Source organism: Vanessa tameamea, chromosome Z, assembly GCF_037043105.1.
Source record: "Vanessa tameamea isolate UH-Manoa-2023 chromosome Z, ilVanTame1 primary haplotype, whole genome shotgun sequence".
In the NCBI taxonomy this organism is placed as follows: Eukaryota; Metazoa; Arthropoda; class Insecta; order Lepidoptera; family Nymphalidae; genus Vanessa; species Vanessa tameamea.
In genome coordinates this window covers 8,418,444-8,444,088 of record NC_087341.1, presented here as the reverse complement: position 1 = coordinate 8,444,088, position 25,645 = coordinate 8,418,444, and the positions used below count along the sequence as shown (strand labels likewise).

The following is a 25,645-nucleotide window of genomic DNA, read 5'->3' as shown; positions in this document are numbered from 1 at the left end:
TTTTTATGATGTCGGTAGGCTGACGAGAAATTGGGCCACCTGATGGTAAATCGTCACCACCGCCCGCCCATAGACAATGGCGCTGTATCTGTGTGTGTGTGTAGAAACATTAAACGTTCCTTACATTATAGTAGTTACACAGGCTCATTCATCCTACGAACCGGAATAAAACAACACGGAGTACTGCTGTTTGGCGGTAGAATATCTGATGAGTGGGTGGTAGGTACCTACTCAGACGGGCTTGCAAAAAGCCTTAACACCAAGTAACGTTATAGAGTGTTATTAATGGACAGAATCCACTAAAACCATTTCCTCCTCGTTTTGGCTTAGCCAGTGTCATGTCATGTACTAATTTTCAAAATAATTGTTCATTTGAAAATAAAAATGTGCCATTCTTTATACATGGAAGGTAGAAGAAATTTTAATGGGCCTTGTAAATTATAATAGCCAAGAATTTCGTTTATCATCAATACAAATTAAATATTTTTTTAATTTTATCAAAAACTTAAAACAGAGATTATTCATGCTTTTATATAACTTCATCAAACAAGTTTAGCAATGGTAATAATAATTATTCATCTTTGTTTTCGGTTTTTAAACGAATTTTATATAGTGACTTAATTTAGATGAAAACGAGTTTCAGAGCAGAAGTGTTATGTAAAATACTGTTATTACAACGATTTTTCGTATTGGTAAGTATGTTAGTTTTTATTCATATAAAGTCTCATCGAACAATGATAAAGTGTATATACTTTAAAGAATCTGATTAAAGTGGCATTTTAGAGGTGATCTTCATATTGCGATACTTTTCACAATTACAATTTTCCAAATTTTACGAAAAAATACAGTCGTCTAGTGTATCCTTGTAGGCAGGCATGTTGAGATAAATATACATATTTATCGTAAAAGTCAAAACTTAAAATAGATAAACGACGATAATAGTGGCAACAGCTTTCGATCGTGCAATATAACTTATATTTATGTAAGTATGCATTATAACTTATGGTCCCGAATTGAGTATAGAAACTTTTAATTTATAATTACTTGCTCACATATATGGCGTTCACAGCCATCTTAAATAAAATAATCCTTAAAAATATGGACTGATACGATTATAAAACATTTGGGAAAATCTAAAATGTATTATTTTTAAAGGCAGTTTGATTTTATTTTCTGTAATTCATTTCTTTTTTTACTTTGAATGATGATATCAATAGCCATATTGTTATAAAAAAAAATTGTTCTTATTTCCTTGTATTAAATAACATACTTAGAAACGAAATAACTAATAAATATCCTGAAAAAGACCTGTTAATTATATGCAATTTACATATTTTCGATGTTGTTTGTGATGTTCTAACCAAATTATTATTTAACAATTATTTGTGTTTGTATTTATAAGATCAGACAATCGCAAACCCTATTGTCCATTCACAATACGACAACGGACAAATAAAGATGTTGAAAAAACTTAATTGATTGCGTCGATTATTATTTAAATTGACTAGGTTGACTACTTCAAAGTTATAATACAGAGATCAAAGTGTTTATTTACTTTTATTTTGTAGCGGGGTAATTTTCGGAATACTGTCTACGTTGCTTACGAGTCTTAAGTGACTTAACTATATCAATAAATTCATAACGTTATTTCGTTACGTACAAATATTATGAAAATAACCCAAGTCAACTGTCATCATGATTTGATAAAGTTCTGTACTAGTATTGCTATTTTTTATGGTAATTTGTGTTCATGTATTTTGTTCTTTATACAGTCATCATTAACAATTATATCACTTCAATGATTTAATTTACTAATGAGTATATAATCACAAAATTTTAGTATTGACCATTTATTCACAAGATTTTTTCCTATACAAAATAAATAATTGACAGTGGTTATGGAGTGATGTGTATTGGATTCAAAAATTGTTTTTTATCACTTGGATATAATATCTTAACACTTGGTTATATACAACACAGCAACGATTATTCGATTACTTTACTTTGCTCTAAATTATTTGAATTTATTGAATACATACTATATATTGGCTACTTTTATCAAAAAGTTGAAAGTACTCGTTATATAACACATAACCGATTTTTCTTAAAAAAATTGGAGGTAAAACATGTTCCTTATCACTTCGATATAATATATTAGATAATTCGTATCAAAGTTATTTGTTAATAATTTACTATACTGCATACAACAATTCAGCAACTTTTATTCAACTATATTACTTTGCTCACAATAATTTAAATTTCTTAAATAGTATGGAATCTTTTCCGTATTCAAGTCAAGTCTGAAAGCTTTTTTTAGTAATATAATTATTAAAACGATTACTTTTTCTTCATTTAAAATAAAATAATATAAAATTATAAATTTGTAATTATTAATTGACCGAATGTATTTTTTTATCATCTTTGTAGGCTAAACTTTATTTTGAAATAAGCTGTAACTATTTTTACACTAGCAACACTGCGAGTCATTTTGTTACGTTTTGTAGTTCTCTCGTCCGCCATTACGGCGTCACAATCGCTATAAAGAATTGATTGAAACGCCCTCGTTGAGAAAAATTAGAAGCTCTTCTTAAAAGATTCAGGTACAATTAATCTTCTTTAAAATTAATAAATCCAAACAAGTGATTACGGCAATATTCTTTTTAGGACTAATATTCGTAACGTGGCCATTTGAAACGTGAAGTTCATGAATCAAGAAATATATTCTATTCCTATCAAGTTAGCACTGACGACAGCGCCGTCTGTGATCTTTCTCATTAGTTTCAATTTTCTGAGTGGCGGTAATTTGTTAGTATAATATAGTGTTTGTGAATAATAAGTATTGTAAAAAATATTGTGTATTAAAACTGAGTTTCGGACATGGTTGAGTTAACTGTGTTAGTCGAACATAAGATGGCGGACACTGCCTCGGTTTAATTTCATGCTAGGACTATAATACAGTAGGTAGAAATTTTACATGTAATATTTCTTTGCTCATGCATATTGATATGATATGCCAATGCAAGTCATTCGCATCATTAATAATACTTATAACGTATTTTAACACTAAATTTTTCATCTAACGATATTGTTTTTTATGAATTATTGCTGTTTTACAAATTAACAAAAGCTTATCGTATAAGTACATATTCTACACATTATTATAGCCTCTACCGATTAATAAGAACGTTTTTAGTAATTCGTATTAAGTAACAAAAATTATATCTTGTAAAGAATAAAATATTATTTTGTCTTCTGGTTATTGGTTCACAATATAAAAGTAAAAAAGGATAAAGAACAAAAAAATAGAATATATTAGTATAATAATAGAATATATTAGTTCATTAAACCTAACAAAAGGCCCTCAAGTGATCATATAATAAATCCACTATAAGGATCACTTACTAAATGTTCATAACTTTGTTTTATCCTATGGGTGTTGTTTTAGAGACATGCCACCACCAGATAAGAAAAGTGCAACTAAAGGAAAAACAATACTACAATCTTATTTGAACTCTTTTGACCAAGATAATGAAGAAACAACTACAGTTATAGCTGGTAAGCATAATTTATGCTGAAGAAGAATTGAAGTTAAATTTATAAACATGTTAACACTTATTACTATGTTTTTAATGAAATCTTAATATATTGTGGACAATGAAGAATGAATGAGCACATATTAATAATATTTAATCTAAATATAATCATTTTCATAGGTGATATTTTACGCACAGCAAATTAAATCGTAACATACCTTTCTTCATAAATTTTGTGCTTAGTTATTATTATATTTTTGATTTTAATTTTACATTAATTCAATAATAAAACCATGGAAACCTATAAACATCCTACAAGGGAGCAGCAATGAACAGACGTATATACTAAAATATTGTAAAAACTGGATATACAAATAATTTAAAAACAAATTCGTAAGTATTACTTATGATTAATTTTAATTCAAGTAAATGGCAGTGGAGATGAAGAGGCCGATACAGGTGTGACATACTTTGTGGATGAAGAAGGCCGCTACTACTACCAGCAAGCTGGTGACAATCAAAATCTTGTTTCTATACCATCAGAAGTAACTCAAGACAATGAAGAGGTATTTTGCAATAGACTAAAATTAAAGTAATACATTATTTATTTTAATTTATAAATATAATATTATACATCATCCTTTAATTTAAGATATCAGAAGAGTCACAGATGCTGGTTGAAGGAGATAGTTATCAAACTGTCACATTGGTACCGTCAGAAACAGGAAATGGTGAAGTCAGCTATGTGCTAGTAATGCAAGATGAAAATAAACCAGTAATGAACATTGATATAAAGGTGGATCAGGTAATCTTTTATTAAACCACTCGAAGGTGTCCCCAGTTTCTTAATGTTTATAGTGTAGAATTTAGATCACCTATAAATTTGTAAGGAGCCTACTATATACTTCATAACATAGCATCACTTTGTGGCATCTTAAGCTTGCTGTAGACCTATTATTGGCAGATTTGCTTACTTTTGTTTTTGTGCTGTTGCCCTTTGTTTAATGTATGTTTTCTTTGTTCTAAAAGAGCTTAGCTATAAGTTTAAAGAACATTCACACTTCAAACCAAAGGTCTAAGTTTATATTACATATTCTAAAATCTTCAAAACATGCACATGTAGTCATTATAAAAAAATGTTCTCATTTATTAGTATTGATTGAAAACATATTACTATCTTCATACTAAAGGAAATTACCTTTTCGTACTAAATGAGTCCCAAATGATTTTAAATGTAGGCAAGATCTGATCTGAATAATACATGAACAACACAGTCTTGTCATAAAAATTTAATAAATTTTGCAAAAGTTTCCATAATTATTTTATGCAAGTTTTTGTAATAGCAATTGTAATATACAATTATAAACAGTAAAATACTACTTCAAGTTCAGTTATATCAAATTACGGCTTTAGGGTGCAGGAATTTTATGTTTATATTTTGAAGATATCTTGCCCATTCTCAAATAACTCCTCTAAGATCATTGTTTATTATATATAAGTCATTGTTTATTATGTATGATTGTAACCAAACAAGACTTGAATTGATTTATCAGCTTTCTAAGAATATAATAAAATATGCATTTGACTTATAACTTAACTAAACAAATATTTTCATCATTAATATAAATGTATTAAAAGTTTGACATAACATTTTAACAGTTTCACTAGGACATAAAACATTTAATTGCTCTTTAAATTTTGTACTAATTTTTAAGACGTAGTGATAATGATCAAAAATTTATTGATTTTTTTTTTTAATTAGGAGGAAAAGGGTAATGACGTGTACACTTTTGAAGAGGAAGAGGAAGGCGATCAAGAGGGTTCTGATGATGGTGATGAACCTGTAAAGGTATTTCTATTGTTTTAATATTTCATTTTTATGATATTTATTATAATTCAAATAAATGTGTATAAGCACTAACATTTATTGATTTTTTTTAGCCCAAAAGTTCATCTTCAAAACGTAGCAAGTGTGTACGACCACATTTCACATGCAATTTCTGTACTTACACAAGTCATAGGCGGTGAGTTTCATACTCTTTTTTTATAATATAAGGGAACTATGATGCTTAGGTCTTTGTAATAATACATGGAGAGCTGGTTTGCAAAGAAAAGTGAAGTAACTATATTATCAATTTTATGTAATTTGTTATCAGTCTAAATATTCATTTATCTCAGGTATCTCTTGCTGCGCCATATGAAGTCACATTCAGAGGAACGACCGCACAAGTGCAGTATTTGCGAGCGTGGCTTTAAAACTATTGCATCTCTACAGAACCATGTCAACATGCATAATGGTGTTAAACCTCATGTTTGCAAATACTGCAAAAGCCCTTTTACTACTTCAGGTATTATTTATTAAATAATTCTGTGTTTATGGGATGTGTACTTGGCAACCTTTAATTAATCTAATTCTTTTGCAAATTTAAGATTATTTTGTAAAAAAATAAATGGTTGATTTAGTATTTTTATTTCTTAAAAAAATGTATTACTTGCAGGAGAATTGGTGCGCCATGTTCGCTACCGCCATACCCACGAGAAGCCTCACAAATGCTCTGAATGTGATTATGCATCTGTAGAGCTTTCCAAACTACGACGTCATGTACGTTGTCACACTGGAGAAAGACCATACCAGGTAACATAACAGATGTGTTTAACTCTCTAGTATCTATGTATAATTAACTATATTATACATTAACTATTATACAGACATTTGTTTTCTTTCCCTAAGTAAGTCCCTGAACTGACGAAGTCCAGGTATGTAACATATTATTGAAACTTGCTATAAATTGATATTGTTTTCTAGTGCCCTCATTGTACATATGCCTCTCAAGATACATTCAAGTTGAAAAGACATTTGCGTACACATACTGGGGAGAAGCCTTATAAATGTGATCATTGCAACATGTGTTTTACACAATCAAACTCTCTTAAGGCTCACAAGTTGATACACAATGGTAAAGATCAAGTCTATTATATAGTTTATCATTAAGAAGTAAATTTTTTACTTAACCTTCATCCTTATTACTATTTATTTACAGTATCAGAGAAGCCAGTGTTTGCATGTGAACTTTGTCCAACAAAATGCGGCCGTAAAACGGATTTACGCATACACGTGCAAAAATTGCATACTTCTGATAAACCTCTTAAATGCAAAAGATGTGGAAAATCATTCCCAGACCGATATTCGTGTAAAATGCACAACAAGGTTAGCAAAATTATACATCATGTTTTTATTAGATAGGCCTGTTATGTTTTCTTAATATTATTTAAAAAATTGTTTCACAATAAATACAGTGGATCATCGATAATCCCACAAACGTTTTGCTGGGGCAGTTTCGGACTATCGAATTTGTTAGATTTTAGAGTACTGCCTAAGACCCTATGGTCCGGATTTTTTACAAAAGAGTACCTTGTAGTCTTATGATTGATGATAAGATTTTATATGTTATACTCTGAAGTACTAATTATACTTCATTATGGCTGCATCACTATCATATAGTCTAATTCAAACCAAACAATCAGAATCAAAACAGAAACACATCGAGCACACTAGTGACGGCAAGTATATGCTCAATCATAAATTATACACATCAGCGAAGATCGTCAAAAAAAAATTCAATAATATTAGACATGTCAGATTAGAGGGGGTCGGATTACCGGTATCCACTGTATACTGAATTTTAAAAATTTTAATGCTTTCTAAATGACTAATAAACCATTTGTTATCCAGACACATGAAGGTGAAAAGTGTTTCAAATGCGAGCTATGCCCATATGCATCAACGACTCTACGTCATCTCAAGTCACACATGCTCAAACACACGGACGAGAAGCCCTTCGTATGTGATCAGTGTGACCAGTCATTTAGGTATATCTCATTTATATATATATATATACCTCATATCATTTACATACATATAAAGGGTTTCTTCATAATAAAGATATACCTGCACATATATTACAACAAATATTAAAGAAAAAGCTGTGTTGCTATTTAAACTTACTGCTATTGTCCTTTTAAAAATAAGTTACTGGGCACGTATGAGTTATTACATTGTAATTATTAGAAAAACAAGGCACCTAAAATGCAGTTTGAAAAAACAGATTGATTATTTTAAATGTATATCATGTACATTTTTGAATTTTATTATTTTTTAGGCAAAAGCAACTATTGCGTCGCCATCAAAACTTGTACCACAACCCCAATTATGAGCCAAAACCTCCCAAGGAGAAGACACACACATGCCATGAATGCAAACGGACATTCGCGCACAATGGCAATTTAATCAGACATCTTGCTATTCATGATCCAGAATCAGGCCACCACGAGAGAGCCCTTGCCCTTAAACTTGGTCGTCAGAGGAAAATTAAAATTATTGATGGAAATATGAAGGTACGTATTTTCTGGCAACAATGGCCTGCTAACCTTAAATCATTACCTGATTTTATTTTTAAACCATTGTTCTTTCTTAAGTAAATAATTTGGCGAATAACTTATTTTTTTTATATTTGTATTGTAGTAGGACTCAGGAATTAAAATTAAACATTTATTTCTTATTCATATAAATAAAAAATAAAAATCAAAAATTAAGTAATTGGTTATAGTTAACACATATTTTTATTATTTTGTAGCATAATAAATATCACCTCTAGAAAAAACATTCATTAGTTTCAAACCATCTGAGCATTTTTCGTATTGCGTAAATATTATCTTGTTATCTTTGCCAGCTTAAATTTAAATACGAATTTAGTGAATATAAAATGGATATTTTTGGTTCTATATATTAAGTATCTGTAGAATTTATTTTTGTCAATTAAATGCAGAAACAAAACCTATTTATAAACTGCTGAATAAGATCAAGGAAATGTATGTTGTTCATAATTAACATTAATTAAATTCAAAATAACCAAACAATGTCTTTTGTTCTAAAACTGTTATTTTTTTCTATTATATTATACTTCATAAATTTAATAATATGTGCTGAATGTGGTCGCGAATTTTTTTATATAATTATGTAATAAAGTAATTCTTTATTTAGCAACTTAATTCAAAAAAGATACAAATAAAACAACAATTTGGAATGTATGGCAGATACATTTTATTATGCTTAATGTGACTATGCCTAATAACACCATAATATTTTATTGCTAAATGCGATTTCCTAATAATAGATATATTTTTTCCCGTTATTATGCTTTTAAACCCTACACATAATTTTTTCAGTCATGTCAGGTTTTAATTGTTAAAGATACCAGATAAATTTGATGACAGTTCTTGCATTACTATTGTCATTGTTAAACACCTCAAGCCTGCTTTGAATTACATTTATTGAATGTAATGAATCATTTGAATCAGAATTCATTTGTAAATTTTATGTATTTGTCTTGCTTGTGAAAGATGTAAATTTAACTACAACATAATAATTAAATTTAAAAAAAGCAGCTTGCGAAAACATTATCATCAAAATGAATTGTTATGTTATTTATTGAATATTTTACTGTTGCCTAGCGAATATGTATATCTCTTTGCAATGCATTGTATTTTATATTACAAATAAAATATATATATTTTTATTCATGTTCTGTTATATATATTTTTTCTTTGTTATAAAAAGTGTTTATAAAAGTAACTTGTTATTTAGTTGGACGACTCCAGCAATGATGGGGATATAACAAAGATAGAACTAGGCAACAATGAACTCAAACGTGGCGAGCTGGTGACTGTGGCAGATGGTGAAGGGCAGCAATATGTTGTGCTTGAGGTGATCCAGCTGGAAGATGGCACTGAGCAGCAGGTCGCTGTCGTCGCTCCTGATTATATGGAGGAGGAAGAACAAGGTAGATTTCAATATCCTTACATAGACTATCATTAATAAATTCTTGAGTAATATACCATTTGCTATTAGCCAACAATATATAGGGTGTAATAGGGTGTATCACTATTGAGTTCTTAGTCTGGTTTAGTAACAATTTATACTATGTACCGATTATTACTACAGTGTTCCCAGTCCCCAGCATAGATGCTACTCTAACATAGCCTCCTGGTATACTGTGAAATATTGTATAGATTTTAACTAATCAAAGATCAATCAATTCAAATTAGACAGACAATATTACTATGTTTTAATCATATGATATACTAACATAGGTTTCTGGTTTTTTTTATTATCTTTACATTATGGTTATGGACATTTTTAAATAAATGTCAATAATTTTTGTTATTTTTTTAGAAGAAGAGGAGGAGGACGAAGAGGAAGAGGATGAAGAAGATGAAATGGAAAAGAAACGGGCTTATATTGAGCAAGCTAAACAGAAAAATTTAGAGAGAAGCATTAAACTTGAAAAGGACGTAGATACTTGCTTTGGCTTTGATGTAAGTATAATAAATACATAATTATATATTTGTAAATAATAACTACCTTTAAGTAAACTTAAAATTATTTAAAATGCTGATAATTTCACTATAAGCTCAGTTAAATCAAACAACCTAACAAAGAAATAACAAATGTGTGTCTTCTTACAGAAGAAATAAAATATTTGAAAGTTTGAAATACAAATAATATTATCGTTTTTTAAATCCAGACGACAATCATAATTTATTCCAATTTGTTTTTTATACAGGAGGAGGATGAACCAGAAGATGAAGAGGAAGAAATAACCTATAGTGAAAATGTTGTATTACGTCTAGTTTAATTGCACAAGTAGGAATACTTAATAACCTTTCATATAAGTCACGCAGTGTAGTTAGAGGCCACACTAATGTACTACTTAAAACATGCGCATTCTATCAAAAGTGCATTTTTGCATTAAATGTCTAGTGTAATTTATCTTAAAATATAAAGAAGGCATGTACACTTATGTGATGTAGTTGAAATCAAATATCTAGCTATGTGTAATAACATAATTTTATTTTAAAACATCTAAGCTGTAAATTGTGTTAATATTTTATTTTAAAATTTTAAATCCTTAAAAATTATGTAATTTTTTTATTTTTTAACAAATTATGTACATTTTACTCAATGTAAAACTTTAAAATCGTATTTTTAAAGTATAAAATCATTTTTAGTACTTTCATTATAACTATAAAGTTATATAGTAACTTTGTAATTTTGGCTAGATAGGAATATTAAATAAATATTCTTTTTTTTTTCATAAATATTGTAGTTGGGATTAAGTTGAAATTTAAAATTAGCTATCAAAATTATATAAATATATTATATATATTTTAATTCTTTGACCTTTCCACAATCAATATATAAACAGCATGCTTTTTCTTATTTGAGCGGGCCTCGAATTTGCTATATTAGTTCTGTGGTACCTTGATGTATACTTGAATATTAAATTCAATAAAAATAAATATTTGTACAACTCTTAATTTATATAAAACAATGTGTAGTTAAGGTAATCATATGTTTATATATAATGTTCAAAATTTTAGTTTTCTTTTGTAATTACTTTCTGGTCATCAAAGCTTAAAATAATTTAAAATATAGTTTGAATGTTGAAATTAGAATGAAAAATGAATTTAAATATTCCAAAGCAAGTTTGTTTTTAACTTTATTGAAATATTATATTGTTCAAACAATATATTTTAAATCAATGCTTGAGGTGTTTTTAAATTGAGATAATGGTAATATAATGTACATTTTGTTGTAATATGTATTAGTAATGTTTTAATTTACATGTAAATATTTTTATATTGTAGTTACGTAGATGTGATAGTATTAAATATCTTTATCATGATATTAATAAATGTTTCATCGTACACTATCAGTTAATATTAAAATTTATTAAAAATCGAAAACACATTGAAAACTAATATCCTGATCTATGCTGAAAAGATATAATGACCAATTGAAAGCCATTATTTATTTTTAGTTTACATTTTTTACGTGCGTTCTGTGCTAATATCTATGATATGTTTCGTAATGAAAGGCTAAATATAATCTGGCCAAGACTCAATATTAAGTAAATATTAAATTAATAAATAATTATAAAATAAATTTGTAATGATGAGATTTTCGGCTCCCAAGTTTAAGTACTTAGAATTTAGCTCAAAATGTAAAAATACAAAATGATTGGATAATGGATGGATACAATTTTATATTAAGATTGTTCTTGTGGGGCAACAATTATAGCAACAATTATTACAATATTTAATAGATGTGAATTAAAGGAGAGACATAGAGTTCGAGTATACCTAGTTCCCTTCTGTAATTAATATTTCTCATAGGAGGGGAGAATGAATGAGAATTTTTCATTACTTTATCATGGAATTGATGGAAATAGAATTAAGGTGCATTTATATTTTTTTAAAGTGAGACATTACGAAAATGATGCTTGGTATATTTCTTTATATGAACTTCCCGAAATGTAGTGACGCATTTTATATGATAATTTATTATGCATTCCAAATGCTGTTAGGATAGGACATTTTTGTAGTAGAACACCATATCAAGTGACATCTCTAAATACCTACTGATAGCTAGGTTACAATTTTGTATTTTTTTAATTTTATAAGATATGTGGTACAGTTTGACCAAAGCACTCGCCCTATATAATGTGCCATAAGTTGAGTAGTACTTCATTTATGTTTTTCTTTGAACATTATTTTTTAAACACATGAAATTGACATTTATAGAAACTACTCTTATTTTGGTATATACATCTCCGTGTTTTTCGCTCGATTCATTAAACAACCACGTTATGTAGTTTCTAAAGGTCATATTCTAACAGCATTTTGATTAGATAATACAAAATGTTTTCGAGTTCTCAATTTGGATAAATACACTTATATATTTATTAAAGTCAATTGGGTACACTGACAACGCTTCAAGGACAGTTTTTTTTTCTTCAAATCAATATAATGTGATAAGCCAATTAAAAAACAAAATATTTATAAAACAATCGAGACTTGTATTAAATACACTTCAAATATTTTAAACGGTCAAAACAAGTATTTAATTCAAGTAAAACAAGAATCTAAGAAATAAATTATAATATCTATAATTATAGCCTATTCTAACCACAAGAGGAGTTATGAAGAACTTTGTAATTGAATTGACGCATAATTGTTCGAGATATTTAATCTACGATATTCACTATGGAATCGAGAAAAACATTTTTTGAATGTCGGCGATATCGGTTTTAGTAATATGATGGATATATAAAGTTAAGCGGAAAAGTATTTTATTATAAATAAATACATATAAATTAAGATTTTTTTAGTGCATATTATAGCAGAGCTATTGGCCAATCGCATAGAATGTAAAAATATATGTAGTTTATCTTCAATTAGAATAGGCTATAGAAATAAAAATAATATGTTGTAGTGATCAGCATCTCATCTTAAATTAGATTATAATAGTTTATATATGTTTAGGTTTAATATATTGAGCACCTACTGAAGTGTAATTGTTTCGCAGCAATGCTGCACACCGCACCAATAGTTCCAAATAAAACTTTGACACATCTCAAGACATCTATATGTCAAAATCTTGACAAACTACTATGATACTTTCAATCATAAAATAGGATTTATTTAGAGATACTTAAAAATTCACCACTAATACCTTACCACTACCAAACTTTAAAATATAGTTTTAACAAGAAAATATTCAAAACTTTACTTAAAATTTATATTAGCTTATTGCACGTTTATTATTTTATTAACGTGTATGTCATTCTACAAATATTTAATTCGTAAACGGAAAATCTCATTTTAGCAACAACCCTCGGGTAGTCGACTGCTATCAAAATTGTTTTAAGATTGTTGTCTATGCCTTAAAAATAAATGTCACTAGATGATAATTATTAATACTTCTAAGATAATATAATCATTTAGATGATCACTGTTGTACTGTATGGTTTATATATATTATTTGCATTGATGACTTAACTAATTATATACAGGTCAGAAATAAAAATTGCTTCTGTAAAATTATAACAATGTGGCTAAAATGCTAGTATTTTCAGGTTGAATCGCAATTCTATTCTCTAAACGAAAACTTAAGTAGCTTACCTGTCACCGGACTATGAAACGGAATGTTAAATGTTTATTTCTTTCACAAAAGTTATTTAATTTCATTGTATAAATTGTTTAATAATATTAATGTATGTCGCTACCACTACTGGTAGTAATCCTAATCTTAATTAAAGAATTTAAACAAGAACATGTTTTCATTGGTTCAATGGTATCAAAAGACGGACCATAATAAAGGTAAGCCTTTTACCATAGATTTTTTTAAAGTAGGTAGGTAGAGGGGCTTTTGGGCCAACCGGTGTGAAGTGTTTTCGACCAGCGTAAGAAATATTAAAAATTCTTTACACCGCCGAACGAAGTAAGCCATTTTACGGAAGAATATGTAAATCCAATTCAAATACAGAAAAGTAAAAAATTAAATATTAGCAATAATGAAAGACAAGTGTCTTCCATTTCCGTCTCTGACCTCAGGTCCATCAGTAAGAAAGAAAAGAGCAAATTAATAAATGCCCATTTTATACTTATTTCAAACGTAACTCAAAAACGCCGCTACATAGGACTTCAATTAACCAAAACTTCTCAAATAAAATCTATCTGTTCTTAATGGAGAACGAAACGAAACCTGAGCAAAATGCTCGAAATGCAAGTAAGCCAGATCCCTAATAATTAAAATGTTTACTTAAAAAGCAAGCATAGTGTCAGCAGCCTGTAAGAAACGTGAAAACAATAAAGAAATAAAACTTGTGTGTTATGATTCAAATTAAATGAAATACTGTGTCTTATTATCTGATTTTATTTATACTGTACGGTGACGACGTTTTGTACCAAAAACAATAAAATTCGTTCGTAACTATGAAAAGTTACAGAAAGTTTTTAATATAATAACTACATACTTTCATTGAATCTTTAGTAAAATGATTTTAATTCGCTATGGTTTAAATGTTTTAAATTTTAAGGTTGTAATGTAAATTATGATGAATGCAATCTGCTGCCTCCGGAGTTCTGCTCTCTGCTAGAAGAGAAGATACAAGCGCCTCCTGATCTTTCAACCTTGACACTACCGGTTCCCATGGACCATAATTCAGTTCCATCAACTGAATAGCTTTCTTTATTATTTTGTGGGTTTCAAGGCACCACTCCCTGAAAGAAATAGTATATTACAATTATCAATCTTGAAAAATTAATAAACATTTCATTTGTTATTTAGTCTTATCGCTACAACGGGTTCAGATATTTTTACAATTACTGTTGTATTTATACTAGCGTTTAATGTGCGAGCTCGCGTTCCTCGCAGTACTTGCAACTAGCGTAGTGATTTAGTCATGCAACGTCGTCAATAAGCTTTCTTTAATTGGCTCTGGTTTACAGTTATAATATAATAAAATAAACTGTAACTCGGTCGGTTTGTGCGCTCTTTACTCAAAAACTAAAGGAGATATCAATTGCTGCTATATATATATATGTAATACCTGTGATCCACATGTTGAGAAGAATTGACGATTCTTTCTAACATAACGTCTGACAACTTCCTCAGTTCATGAGCAACCTAAATGAAACGTATACATTAAATAAACGTTATCACAAACGTTATTACAAATTAGCCGCTGCTCTGACTTCGTACTGGTACAATTGGATATTTTTTATAGTCCTATAAATAAATAATAGACAATAGATATACGCTCTTTATGCCCTTTTGCTTGAGAACTAGTCCTAGGAGATTATAGTGATTTTCGGCGGGGTCGTTAATATTATGATCGATTTAAAGGTACAGTTATTAAAATGAAATTAAAAAGAAACCTGTACGAAGTCGAAGCACGTCCTTATTAGTATTTATAAATAATTGCATGTATATATCCTATAATAAACAAACACATTTTATTACCTCAACACTGAACGACCCAAATTGATACTCAAGATTCTGAATGTTTTGCTTTATAAGATCCATGCTTTTACTGAATTCACCTGTTAAAAATCACAAAGGTTTACAATATTAATAATTTAAAATGGTTTATCGAACTAATAATATATATATCTGAACGACACGAGGATTGGTATCATTTATATAAGACAACGGTGTGGGTAAACAAACGGGGTACGCACTGAGTGGTAAGGTATACTTCCGTGGTATTATTATAATGAGCAACTTATTCAATAGTCACCTATATACCACGTATTAAACCTGTGGCATCTTTATGAGAAATCATTTAAAAAACAGTCGTGCCATAAGAAAACTGCAATATAGGTATATAAAATAGAACATCGCGCTGAGATATAGGTGCTTTATCAGGGAAATAAATTCCGCTAAAATCCTTATTTAGATGGAAGTCACTGTCCTGTAAAATAATTATTTTAAAGTGGTATGGTCTTTTGAAACCAGGAGTATCGATTTAAGATGTCTGAACCCGCCGTCGTGGAAGGTTCAAAAATTAGTATAAGACATTTATAATAATTACAGAAGGTTGAAGAATATTAGTCATTAGTGTACAATAGTAATAATAACCATGATTTTGTGGATCGAGATATCTCGGCCTGAAAAAGTTAGAACAAACTTTGCCGAGATTGCTGACGCTGCATCCAAGGCAACACCGAATGGACAACGTCAAAGCTAAGCACTTTATGGAGTTATAGTGAATATCCTACACAGATTTTCGTGCGTTATATGATTGTTCATCATTTCCAGACTGATTCAAAGCAATTCCACGCAAAGAGGCCTCGTTAGATATGTATAGGCAATTGATTTTAAAGAAAATATCATAAATATAATAAAATAAGAAATCATCATCATTTGGATATTTCCGTAACAACAATACTGAAAGAACCAACCGAGCATATAAGAAGAGGAAAATGATGCAAACGCGTAATGTTTGTACAAGACAACACGTTGGTTCTCAAGAATAACAGTTGTTTTACACAAATTGGAGCTCCACAATAGTTAACTGAATTTTATATTTTTCATAAAATAAAGAATGAGTTAATGGATACAAGGACCACCAACTGCGCTGAAGACTTATACATATAAGGTCATGGGTTTTTCAAAGCATTATACAATTTGATTCATCTAAAACAGAGTTTAATTTTGTTAATAACAAATAAGTTTTACAATACTAATACTAATGGCTGACTAATACAAACCTAAAACAGAGAATCGACAATTGCAATGTTCATGCTTTATTTCCTTATTTAAAAGAGAACTGGCATTGCCCTTTCCACTCTGAATTAACACTAATTAATAAAAAAATACGTTTATAACTAAATCTTAAATAAATATTTCAATTACAATTTAAATTAACTGACACTTCTTATGTCATTAAAAAATATGTTACGTTTTTTACTGAAACGCGCTCCTTCGACGCAACTGCCAACACTCGAATGTCAACACAAAGCTTACATACATATTTGCAATCTTTACTTTAACACTCTTACAATCCGTCATGACTACAGAGTCATAACTGGATATAGAAAGGCGCGGAACCAATGGTTCAACGTGCTCACTGAGGCACGGAAATAAAACCAGACCTTTTTTAAAGCCAAGGCTTCCAGAGAGAATTTCTTAACAGAAATAACATTTTCTTGACTCTACTCAGCTAAACCCAGGACCTTAATATCATCAGCTACTAAGTTCAACGGTGGAAACAAAAGCCAAGTAGTTGGTTTGTCTGTAAATAATTCCCTTTATTAAAACAGGCGATCTGGCAGGTAAAATAATTATAAAGAAAAAAAAGTTAAACTTAAACATGGAATGAATATCTCAATAGTAACTTCATAATATTTATGTGTAGCCCACACGTCAGGCCGGTTACTTTCAAGTGGCTAGTTAAGACCCAGCCAGTTTTCACTTACCAACGTCCGCGTACAGCCGGGCTAGCTTGTCGGCGGTGACTCTTAGTCCCGCATGGTGTCGGTGCCACACCTGCTGCCTCAGTCGGTACGATGCCAACATCTTGTCGCAGCGGCTCTCCAAGCAGACCGCCAGCTCGGCTAGATATAAATACTAGAGTTTTATATTCGAATACGGCAAGCTAACAGTGACTTATTTTAGTGGTAGTCAGGTTACAGTTTTGATATTTATATGTCTAAAACGTTTTTCCTAATGATAATTTCAATTTCCAACGCATTGGTAAAATAATTAGCTGATTAAGTGATACTGTCGTATGGTTTTAGACAGAGCACAGCCTCTCATCTCAACTCGTGCAAACGACTTAGTCCCAATAGCCCTATGATAGTTAGAAAGCGTTGGGGTCAGGTAATCGCCAATAAAAGTATACCAAATACTTTATCTTCCAGTGTTTATAAAACACACTGCTCAGAACCAATAAGTGAAACGAATTAGATGAAGGCAAGCGAATAATGATAATAATTATGCAAGCAAGAGGAGCCGAGATGGCCCAGTGGTTAGAACGCGAACATCACTGAATTTTCATGTACTTAATTTGTGTTTATAATTCATCTCGTGCTCGCGGTGAAGGAAAACATCATCTGCATGTGTCTAATTTCAACGAAACTCTGCCACGTGTGTATTCCACCAACTCGCATTGGTGCAGCGTGCTGGAATATGCTCCAAACATTCTCTTCCTCAAAGGGAGAGGAGGCCTTAGCCCAGCAGTGGGACATTTACTGGCTGTTAATGTTGTATGCAAGCATCACAATTTTTAATGCCATATACATTTTTGAACTTTAATCCATCTGAATTCTACCTTGCGAAGCTAACTCCTCAGCGCGATCGATCAGAGCTAGTGCGCGGTCCGGATGGAACTCAGCGCTGCACTGTTGGCAGCGCGGTTGCTTACTCTGCCACGATATGGGGCCTTTACACGACTGGCACGCGTATGCACTAAATAACAGCTAAACAATAATAAACATTATTATTTATGTGTATCTATTTCAAAATTCAATGGACAAGATTATTAGATCTGTAAGTCATAAAATATATTATATGTAATCATATATAAATATAAAAAACATATGTAAAATAGTATATAATATTTAAATTAGGGGCGTATTAATGTAGCTTTTCAATTGTTAGTAACGGTCGCAATAACAACAATAATAAAACTAAAATCAAAGACGATAATCTGTGGATTACTAATAATTACTTTAAAAAAAGACATATTCATTATGGTCTAGTTTAATATTGTTTCTAAACGTCAATTGGGTAGATGTTAGAACGATGGGTAGTGCCAGATATTTTTTCATATTTTTATTTCTATAATAATATTGGAAAGTCTGTGAACTTAAACGTTTCGACGCGCATGTTTTAGGAAATACTAATTTTTTACAACATAACGTTTTCAAGTCAGTTTTTATGGATACTGGCGAAATAACTTCACGCTCCGATCTTAAGGAACGGAACAGCGCAGAAATGTTATAAGTGTATGTGTCAATAACTTTTCTTCGGTTAGGACATGCATTCATAAATATATGTAAGAACGTGCATCTATAAAATCAATACTAATATCATAAAATCAAAAGTAACTCTATCTGTTGCCTCTTTGCGCTTAAACCTTGAGTAAATACTTCTTTAATTAAAATATATTCATCAATACACAGGTACTTAACATAAATAATTTAGCCACTTACCAAAAAGTCCTTTCGCTCGTTGTCTCTGCACGCGGTGCAGTTGCAGGTGAACATGTACTGCGCGCGCAGCTGCGAGCGACGTTGCGCGGTCGGCTCGCGAGCGCGGTGCGGACCGTAACAGTTCAGTACTTCGGAACCCGGCGACAGTTCGCGCGAACAACGAATTATTAGTCGACTCTTGTAGAACCTATATTATTGTTGTCATGGTTTAAATGATTTGCAATGCACTATACAATTAATTTAGAATTAGAAATGTTATTAGACTGCTTATCCCAGCTAAGTGAATTTCGCTTAGTATAAAAATCATGTTGCACTTATAATTTTCAATGTTCATCTTGAACAAATTATATAATGCGATGACTGACGATATACATATGTTTAACCTCAATTGTTTTTTTCAAGTTATATCTCGAGTGGTTTCTCATTGAATAACATAACTTATTTGTTGTTCAGTTCATTATTTAGTTGAAAGGTGAAATTACATAATAGGATTACAATATCTAAATGATTACACTTTGGGTGTACGTGGAAAGGACTTAAAATACAACGCATAATTTTAAAACATTTCAACTTCAGTTCTTCTATATGAAATAATAATATATAAGTCGTATTGGATACGAGTAGGTATGTAATGTTTGTTTATTTAATGAACAAAGGAAGTAATCCAGACTAATTTATATTCGCGTCCTTACTTACGTATTGATAATATTCGGGTCGCAGGAATGATTCATCATGGCCGCAGAAGGGTAGATAGCGGTCGCGCGTCGCACCTCCCTCTCCGTAAGGGTACGCTCTGTAATTAAAACATATTTTTTAAAGCTTTTCCCCAGCCCATGTTGTAAGTGTTGTACGTTGTAAGTGAAATTTAGCAATATTATTATAATAATTGTTTTTATTACAATATAATTAGATATTGACTGCCTCGTTGGCCTAGTGGCTATAAGGCCGTAGATCCCGAGTCTTGGACTCAAACCCCAGGCCGGGCCGATAAAATGACTCGGAAAATACGTAAAACCATTGGTCCTGCACCTGAATTATATTTATGATCGTATCCCTGTGTTTGAGCATACACTTATGCACTGTAAAGTATTGTAGCCTGCTTAGTTGGATGGATGGTCTCTCTTGAGATCGGTCAGAACGGCAGATATTACATAATAAATTAAGTTATGTTAATAATAGGGTATTACTTACCGTTCCTTCCGTTAGCCTCTTCAACGGTTGATAAGCTCAGAGTGGCATGTCCGTTGCAGACGAGCTGTCCGAGACTGCGCAGAATGACAGCAGCCGCGAACAGTCTCAGCTCCGCGTGAGACAAGGAGCAAGGCACTTTAGACGGCAAGTAATCAAAGAACAACGTGAAGTTCTCCAGGTACAGCGTCAGCATCGTCGCTGTCTGTGTAAGGTCAACAAGTTACACACACGCTCACACGAACATACACTAAACTATATTTTATGTAAGGGCAGGGAAAAATGTCTGATTAGGGAATCGATGGTCTAGAGAAAAAAAGAGGGCCCGTATGTACCCAACGGTAAGAAATGTACTTTTTAGTGAGAGAAAAAAATTGGAAAAACTTTGACACTCGCATTATAATTCTAGTATTCAATATTATTATTAACTACAGCTATGAGATTCAACTGCGTTATTATGTGATATACGACCAGAGTCCGTCAAGTAACATGAAGATAAAGTCACTTAAATAATATTAAAGAGGTATTCAGGTGTATTTAATAAGGCCGTTTTTTGCTTCTTAGGATTTTTTTTGTAAACGTAGTTTGCGTGAATGTTTTGTGCGGCGGCAGATGTAGGGTACTAGTACTTACTACTACCACTCACCAAAGCGTACTGTATATAGTCCATATTGTTCATTTTGTCGAAGTTTGTGACGAGATTAAACATTCTGTAGAATGGCGGCGTATTTTTGTCGTATATTTTAATTTTATCAACTTGTGCGTAGCTTTTGAAGAGGTCTGTGGCTGTACACGGCTCGGGGAGACGCCGCGGGGGCACGGGGAAACCGTTGTTTGCACTTATTAGTAACACCCTATATAGAAAATAATTTATAATATCCAGTCACTGTATAAATGCTATGGTTTAATTTGACCTGTTTATATTTTCCAACCCACTGAAAACTTAATTCAAGTTATTAAGATTTAAAATAGAAAACAAATTTTGCAGTTACAGTACCTTTTATTTGTTCTAACATACAATCCAATAGGTTTGTCTTTAAGATCTTAATAACTTTCAGTTTAATTTCATAATGGTTCCCGTAAGTCGGAACGTTTTTGCACAACACGGTGCAGTTGATATTATGAAATCTTCATATAAATATTATGAACAAAGAAAGAGAAATTAAAGGTGATGAGTGATTGTCTTCTTACCCGCATAAATTAAAGATATAATTTCATACCTTAAAGCTAAATGCGCGATCCCTATAGTGGGAAAGAGCGCGCACTGCGCCGCTTCGCACTCCCAGTGGTGGAACAAAGCGAGCGCGCGACAACTCTCGCTGCAGTACACGCTACGCGAACACACGCTGCAACTGATAACGAAACAGCCAAGTGCGGCATGAACTCGAGAAATAAAATTGCAGGCAGGCAACTCAGCTCTCTGATGGTAAGTAATGTACCCATGTATAAACTACGCCAGTTGCATAAACAGTGACTATACAAAATAGGATCACAATGTTACAGGTAAATGACTCTCCGTTCTTAAATCCTTCAAGCCGCCAACACTACCGTAGTTGCTGTCTGTTTATTTGTGTTTAACATAATTTAAGATAATACTGTTTTAATATAACTGATTACAGAGAAGTATAAAACTATATAAAAAATGTTTCACATTAATAAACAACATATATATAAAAAAAATCGTGGATTTGTGGTCCCTACCAGGTACCAGGAGCCAGTGTAACTACAAGGAACATAACATCTTAGTTACCATGGGTGGTTGGTGCATTGGCGATGTAAGAAATTGTTAAAAATTTTACGGCGTCAATATCTATGACTGATCTATGGCAGTAGTGACTACTCACGATCACGTAGCAACCAACCAACGTTGTATAAAAAAATAATAATTTATAATATAAAAATTATATATAGACTAGAGGTTTGCCATCGACGACTTTAGGTTATATGCGTGATGAACAGAAAAAATAAATTTCTTCAAGGCGAACATATAAGCATAAAAACCTTACTTTAAAATGAAATATATCTGTATATATCTTACGGCACTGGGTTAATGTCAGCTTCACAACACATCTCACAAACTTTCTCATCGGAGGGCAAAGTAACCCACGCGTAGGGCTCCTCTGAGAACAGAACGTCGCCCCGTTTTGTATTCGCTTTAGCTACCACATGCCGACCCACTGTGTCGCTACATCTGTAAATACAAATTTATATTTATAAACTAGCGACCTACCTTTGCTATTAGCAATTATTACTACCAACCATTATGCACGGTACATTAAATGGTTTTTATTACAATTATAGTTACAACCTCTTATGGTTATGGAAAGTAACACAATAAACAAACAAACAATAAACAGAGATTTATAATTATGGACAGGATGTCTAAATAATTTTATAATCTATAAAGCGATAGACTTTTTTATGTTTTGCTGCAGAAAACTAATAATCTTTTACTATTTTTCATAGTATAATATATATTTTAATGTATAGTAAGCTTGTCACAAAAATTATAGACTTGTGAAAAGTTTGTTATATAATTAGGGTCACAAAAGACAAAAAAGCCCTTGTTGATGTTATCATGTTGTTGTTTATCTCAATTATACAATTAATGATGTATTAAGATAATTTAATAATGCAATACTAATATAAACCCAGACTTTACTCCATACTAAACTTTAGAGAAATGTCCACTATCTTCAAAAAACTACAAAACATCACAGATTACCTGCAACTCTAAATTATTGTTTAATTTAAAACTGACCTGAGTTCTATTGCATTAGAAGCAGCTTTGAAGTGTGGGTTAAACCCCATATAGCAATCAGGTAGTTTGACTGGCTCTTTTATTGTGTCACCTACTACAGACTCCAGCTTTCTTTCCAAGATTTTTAAATGACGGTCAAACTCCACTAAAACAATGCAATTGAGTTGAATAATAATAAAAAATTAAATGGGTAAATTAAATATAGTATAGAACTTACTAGCGTTAACAGCAGAAAAATTCAAAGAATCAGCATGATGAATAGCTGCATCCAGTGAAGCACGTGCTTCAGTTCGCTGTTGTAATTCGATGTAACAGTCTGCACGGCGCATCAACAACTTGTGATGTTGCTCGATTGGATAGCCATTGCTTAATGCCATTGTGATATCTGAGAGGCACTCCTTTTGATAATTATAAAGTATTTTAGTAAGTAGTCAGAAAAGAGGAAATAAAATATGTACGAGATTATGTGTGCATAAAATGATATAATTTAGGAAACATTGCAAAATCCAATATCATAGTTATTATAGTATAGGAATGGCATATATCTATAATATTATGAACAGTCATTGTATTGCAAAGTTAACAAATATTTGTAATACAAATGCTCATCTAACCTGAAATCTTTTTAAGCGCAATAAAGTTGCGGATCTGTTAGCCAATGCTAGTGCATACATAAGACTATTATGTTTAGCGTATAATACACTGCTGGTGTAGCACTTATAACTTTCTTCCAGTAAATTAGCACGAAATTTTTCATTGCCTCGTAGTCTCCAAAATAAAGACACTTCATCACATTTTAAAGCTGTATCTGATTCACTTGTTTTTCTGGCATAGGACATTTTCATTTGTTGCAGCCAGTGGAGAAGTATTTTTCTATGGAATATTATGATATATAATATTAAAATTTCAAATTATTGTATTCCTAATTATAATTATTTAGTAATTTATAGTAAAAGTATAATGAAAATGGAGAAATGGAGAAAATGGAGGCAAATATGCATTATTAAAAAATAACTCTACTAGATATTGTCTGGCTTTTTTTATAAAAAAATAATATGGAGTAACCAAAACCTTTTAATTATTATATGTAATAAGAATTAAAAATTGCTTCACATTCACAAGATTTTTTAATTGGATTCGTTAATTTATTTCTTGTTTAGTTTGGATGTGGACATTATTGATGTTTTCAAACATTTATTTATCTTATGTGGTGGCTTTCTAATGAATACACAGTGTAATTATTTATATTTTAATCAAATTAAACTCCGCTCTAGCAATGCTTATTTTGTATTTTATAACAATTTGAAGTAGTTCAATGCAAAAAATAATAGGAGTGATTGGTTAATTTATTTATAGTTTCGTTTTGAATTAAAAAAAAATTTAGAGTTTCTACATATATTTACACAGTTACATACTGTACTCCCTTGTTATTGTAAAAATAATTCATTGTGTCCATTTCATTTTCATTGGTACGATCGATTTTCTTCTCTTCCGATGATAATAACAACAATAAGATCTCCCATTGTTTCGCACAATCCTCGGGCATATTATTAACATTATTCATTTTTAAGTTAAAATACAAATTCAAGTTCTTCAAAATTCGTCTGAGAATAGCAGAGAAGACAAGTAGTAGATATTATTATTTGGCCTTATTTATTTGTCGCAATATTGACTTTTTAGATGACATTGACATTAATGACGTCTAAATTTAGAAGTGATGTAATTACACTAATTTTATGTAAACATGTTTGTCTATCGTAATTTTGTTGGTTAATATTCGACACTGATATTACCAATACTCCGTTCTACGCTTACTTTATTAAATATCTAACATACTTTTGTTTGAAAAAGGAAGGGTATAAAACGTGCTGAAGCAGTACGGAAAAAGCTGTCATTTGCAATAAGTAAATAATAAAGTAAAGTAATTATGATCCCAAACATTATTATTATTGTATATTATTGTTGTTCATCTGTAGTAAATAGCTATAAAATTATTTCTATTTCCTAAATCTTACGAATTAACGTTTAAATTTTATTTATATGAATAAGCTTACTAATATTATAAGTGCTAAAGTTTGTATGTAAGGATGTGTGTTACTCAATCACATTAGAACGGCTGAACGGAACTGAATGAAATTTGGAACAGAGGTAGATTTTCGACTGAAATAGGACGTTACATTTTATCTCTAACACCTGAACCCCTAGTTCTCACACGCGATTAAATTTGTTATTTTTGCCGTACTAATAATTCTTATACAAATATTTATATGATAATAAAGTTTTAACTATTTTGAAACCAATTAACATCAAAAATAATAAAAAATACGAAAATTAAATAATTTAAGTAAGTGTCTTCTAATTAAATAATTTAAGTAGGTATTATCTGGTGGCTAAGTTTAATTTATTAACTTTTGAATATAACGATGATTATTTCTTCAAATTAAATCCTAAACCTTATTACTAATAAAACGTACGGCACATACATTGTCTTCAATTTGACTACCTTACGAATGATCTATAATATTATAAAAATAATAAATGATACAATTTTTATAAAGAATTTCCATTGTCTATAATATTAAATGATTATTATACGCACTAA

The 25,645-nt window shown here is 30.7% G+C and overlaps 2 protein-coding genes across 4 annotated transcripts; one reads left to right on the top strand and one right to left on the bottom strand.

The window, feature by feature from the left end:
- The first annotated feature begins 2,469 nt into the window (after nucleotides 1–2,469).
- LOC113404023 (transcriptional repressor CTCF-like) lies at nucleotides 2,470–11,354 on the top strand. 3 transcript variants are annotated; one of them, XM_064220333.1, is made up of 15 exons: nucleotides 2,470–2,600; nucleotides 3,446–3,555; nucleotides 3,960–4,099; nucleotides 4,186–4,338; nucleotides 5,296–5,382; nucleotides 5,475–5,557; nucleotides 5,712–5,881; nucleotides 6,032–6,168; nucleotides 6,340–6,490; nucleotides 6,575–6,741; nucleotides 7,267–7,403; nucleotides 7,694–7,928; nucleotides 9,178–9,373; nucleotides 9,766–9,908; nucleotides 10,157–11,354. In XM_064220333.1, the coding sequence occupies exons 2-15, from the start codon at nucleotides 3,450–3,452 to the stop codon at nucleotides 10,226–10,228; spliced, it is 1,977 nt and encodes a 658-aa protein (XP_064076403.1). In that variant the 5' UTR covers nucleotides 2,470–2,600; nucleotides 3,446–3,449; the 3' UTR covers nucleotides 10,229–11,354. The 3 variants fall into 3 exon arrangements, with proteins under 3 accessions (XP_064076403.1, XP_026500539.1, XP_026500537.1); XM_026644754.2 differs by lacking the exon at nucleotides 2,470–2,600 and having other exon boundaries at nucleotides 3,426–3,555; nucleotides 4,186–4,329; XM_026644752.2 differs by lacking the exon at nucleotides 2,470–2,600 and having other exon boundaries at nucleotides 3,426–3,555.
- Nucleotides 11,355–14,296: 2,942 nt separating this feature from the next.
- LOC113404022 (SET and MYND domain-containing protein 4-like) lies at nucleotides 14,297–24,764 on the bottom strand. Its single transcript, XM_026644751.2, has 15 exons — nucleotides 24,459–24,764; nucleotides 23,658–23,916; nucleotides 23,261–23,441; nucleotides 23,044–23,188; nucleotides 22,321–22,473; nucleotides 21,503–21,634; nucleotides 20,929–21,136; nucleotides 20,286–20,487; nucleotides 19,791–19,887; nucleotides 19,095–19,281; nucleotides 18,212–18,359; nucleotides 17,358–17,495; nucleotides 15,400–15,479; nucleotides 14,987–15,063; nucleotides 14,297–14,657 (listed from the first exon to the last, which is right to left on the bottom strand). The coding sequence occupies exons 1-15, from the start codon at nucleotides 24,605–24,607 to the stop codon at nucleotides 14,462–14,464; spliced, it is 2,352 nt and encodes a 783-aa protein (XP_026500536.1). The 5' UTR covers nucleotides 24,608–24,764; the 3' UTR covers nucleotides 14,297–14,461.
- Nucleotides 24,765–25,645: the final 881 nt, after the last annotated feature.

Excerpts from the sequence above, each read along its gene's own strand:
- LOC113404023 (XM_064220333.1), top strand. The coding sequence starts at position 3,450 with ATGCCACCACCAGATAAGAAAAGTGCAACTAAAGGAAAAACAATACTA. Across the intron at positions 5,383-5,474 it reads ATGGTGATGAACCTGTAAAG|CCCAAAAGTTCATCTTCAAA; the intron begins GTATTTCTATTG and ends GATTTTTTTTAG. Across the intron at positions 7,929-9,177 it reads TTATTGATGGAAATATGAAG|TTGGACGACTCCAGCAATGA; the intron begins GTACGTATTTTC and ends CTTGTTATTTAG.
- LOC113404022 (XM_026644751.2), bottom strand. The coding sequence starts at position 24,607 with ATGAATAATGTTAATAATATGCCCGAGGATTGTGCGAAACAATGGGAG. Across the intron at positions 21,137-21,502 it reads ATCGCGCATTTAGCTTTAAG|GGTGTTACTAATAAGTGCAA; the intron begins GTATGAAATTAT and ends TTTTCTATATAG. Across the intron at positions 19,282-19,790 it reads GACCCGAATATTATCAATAC|GTTCTACAAGAGTCGACTAA; the intron begins GTAAGTAAGGAC and ends ACAATAATATAG.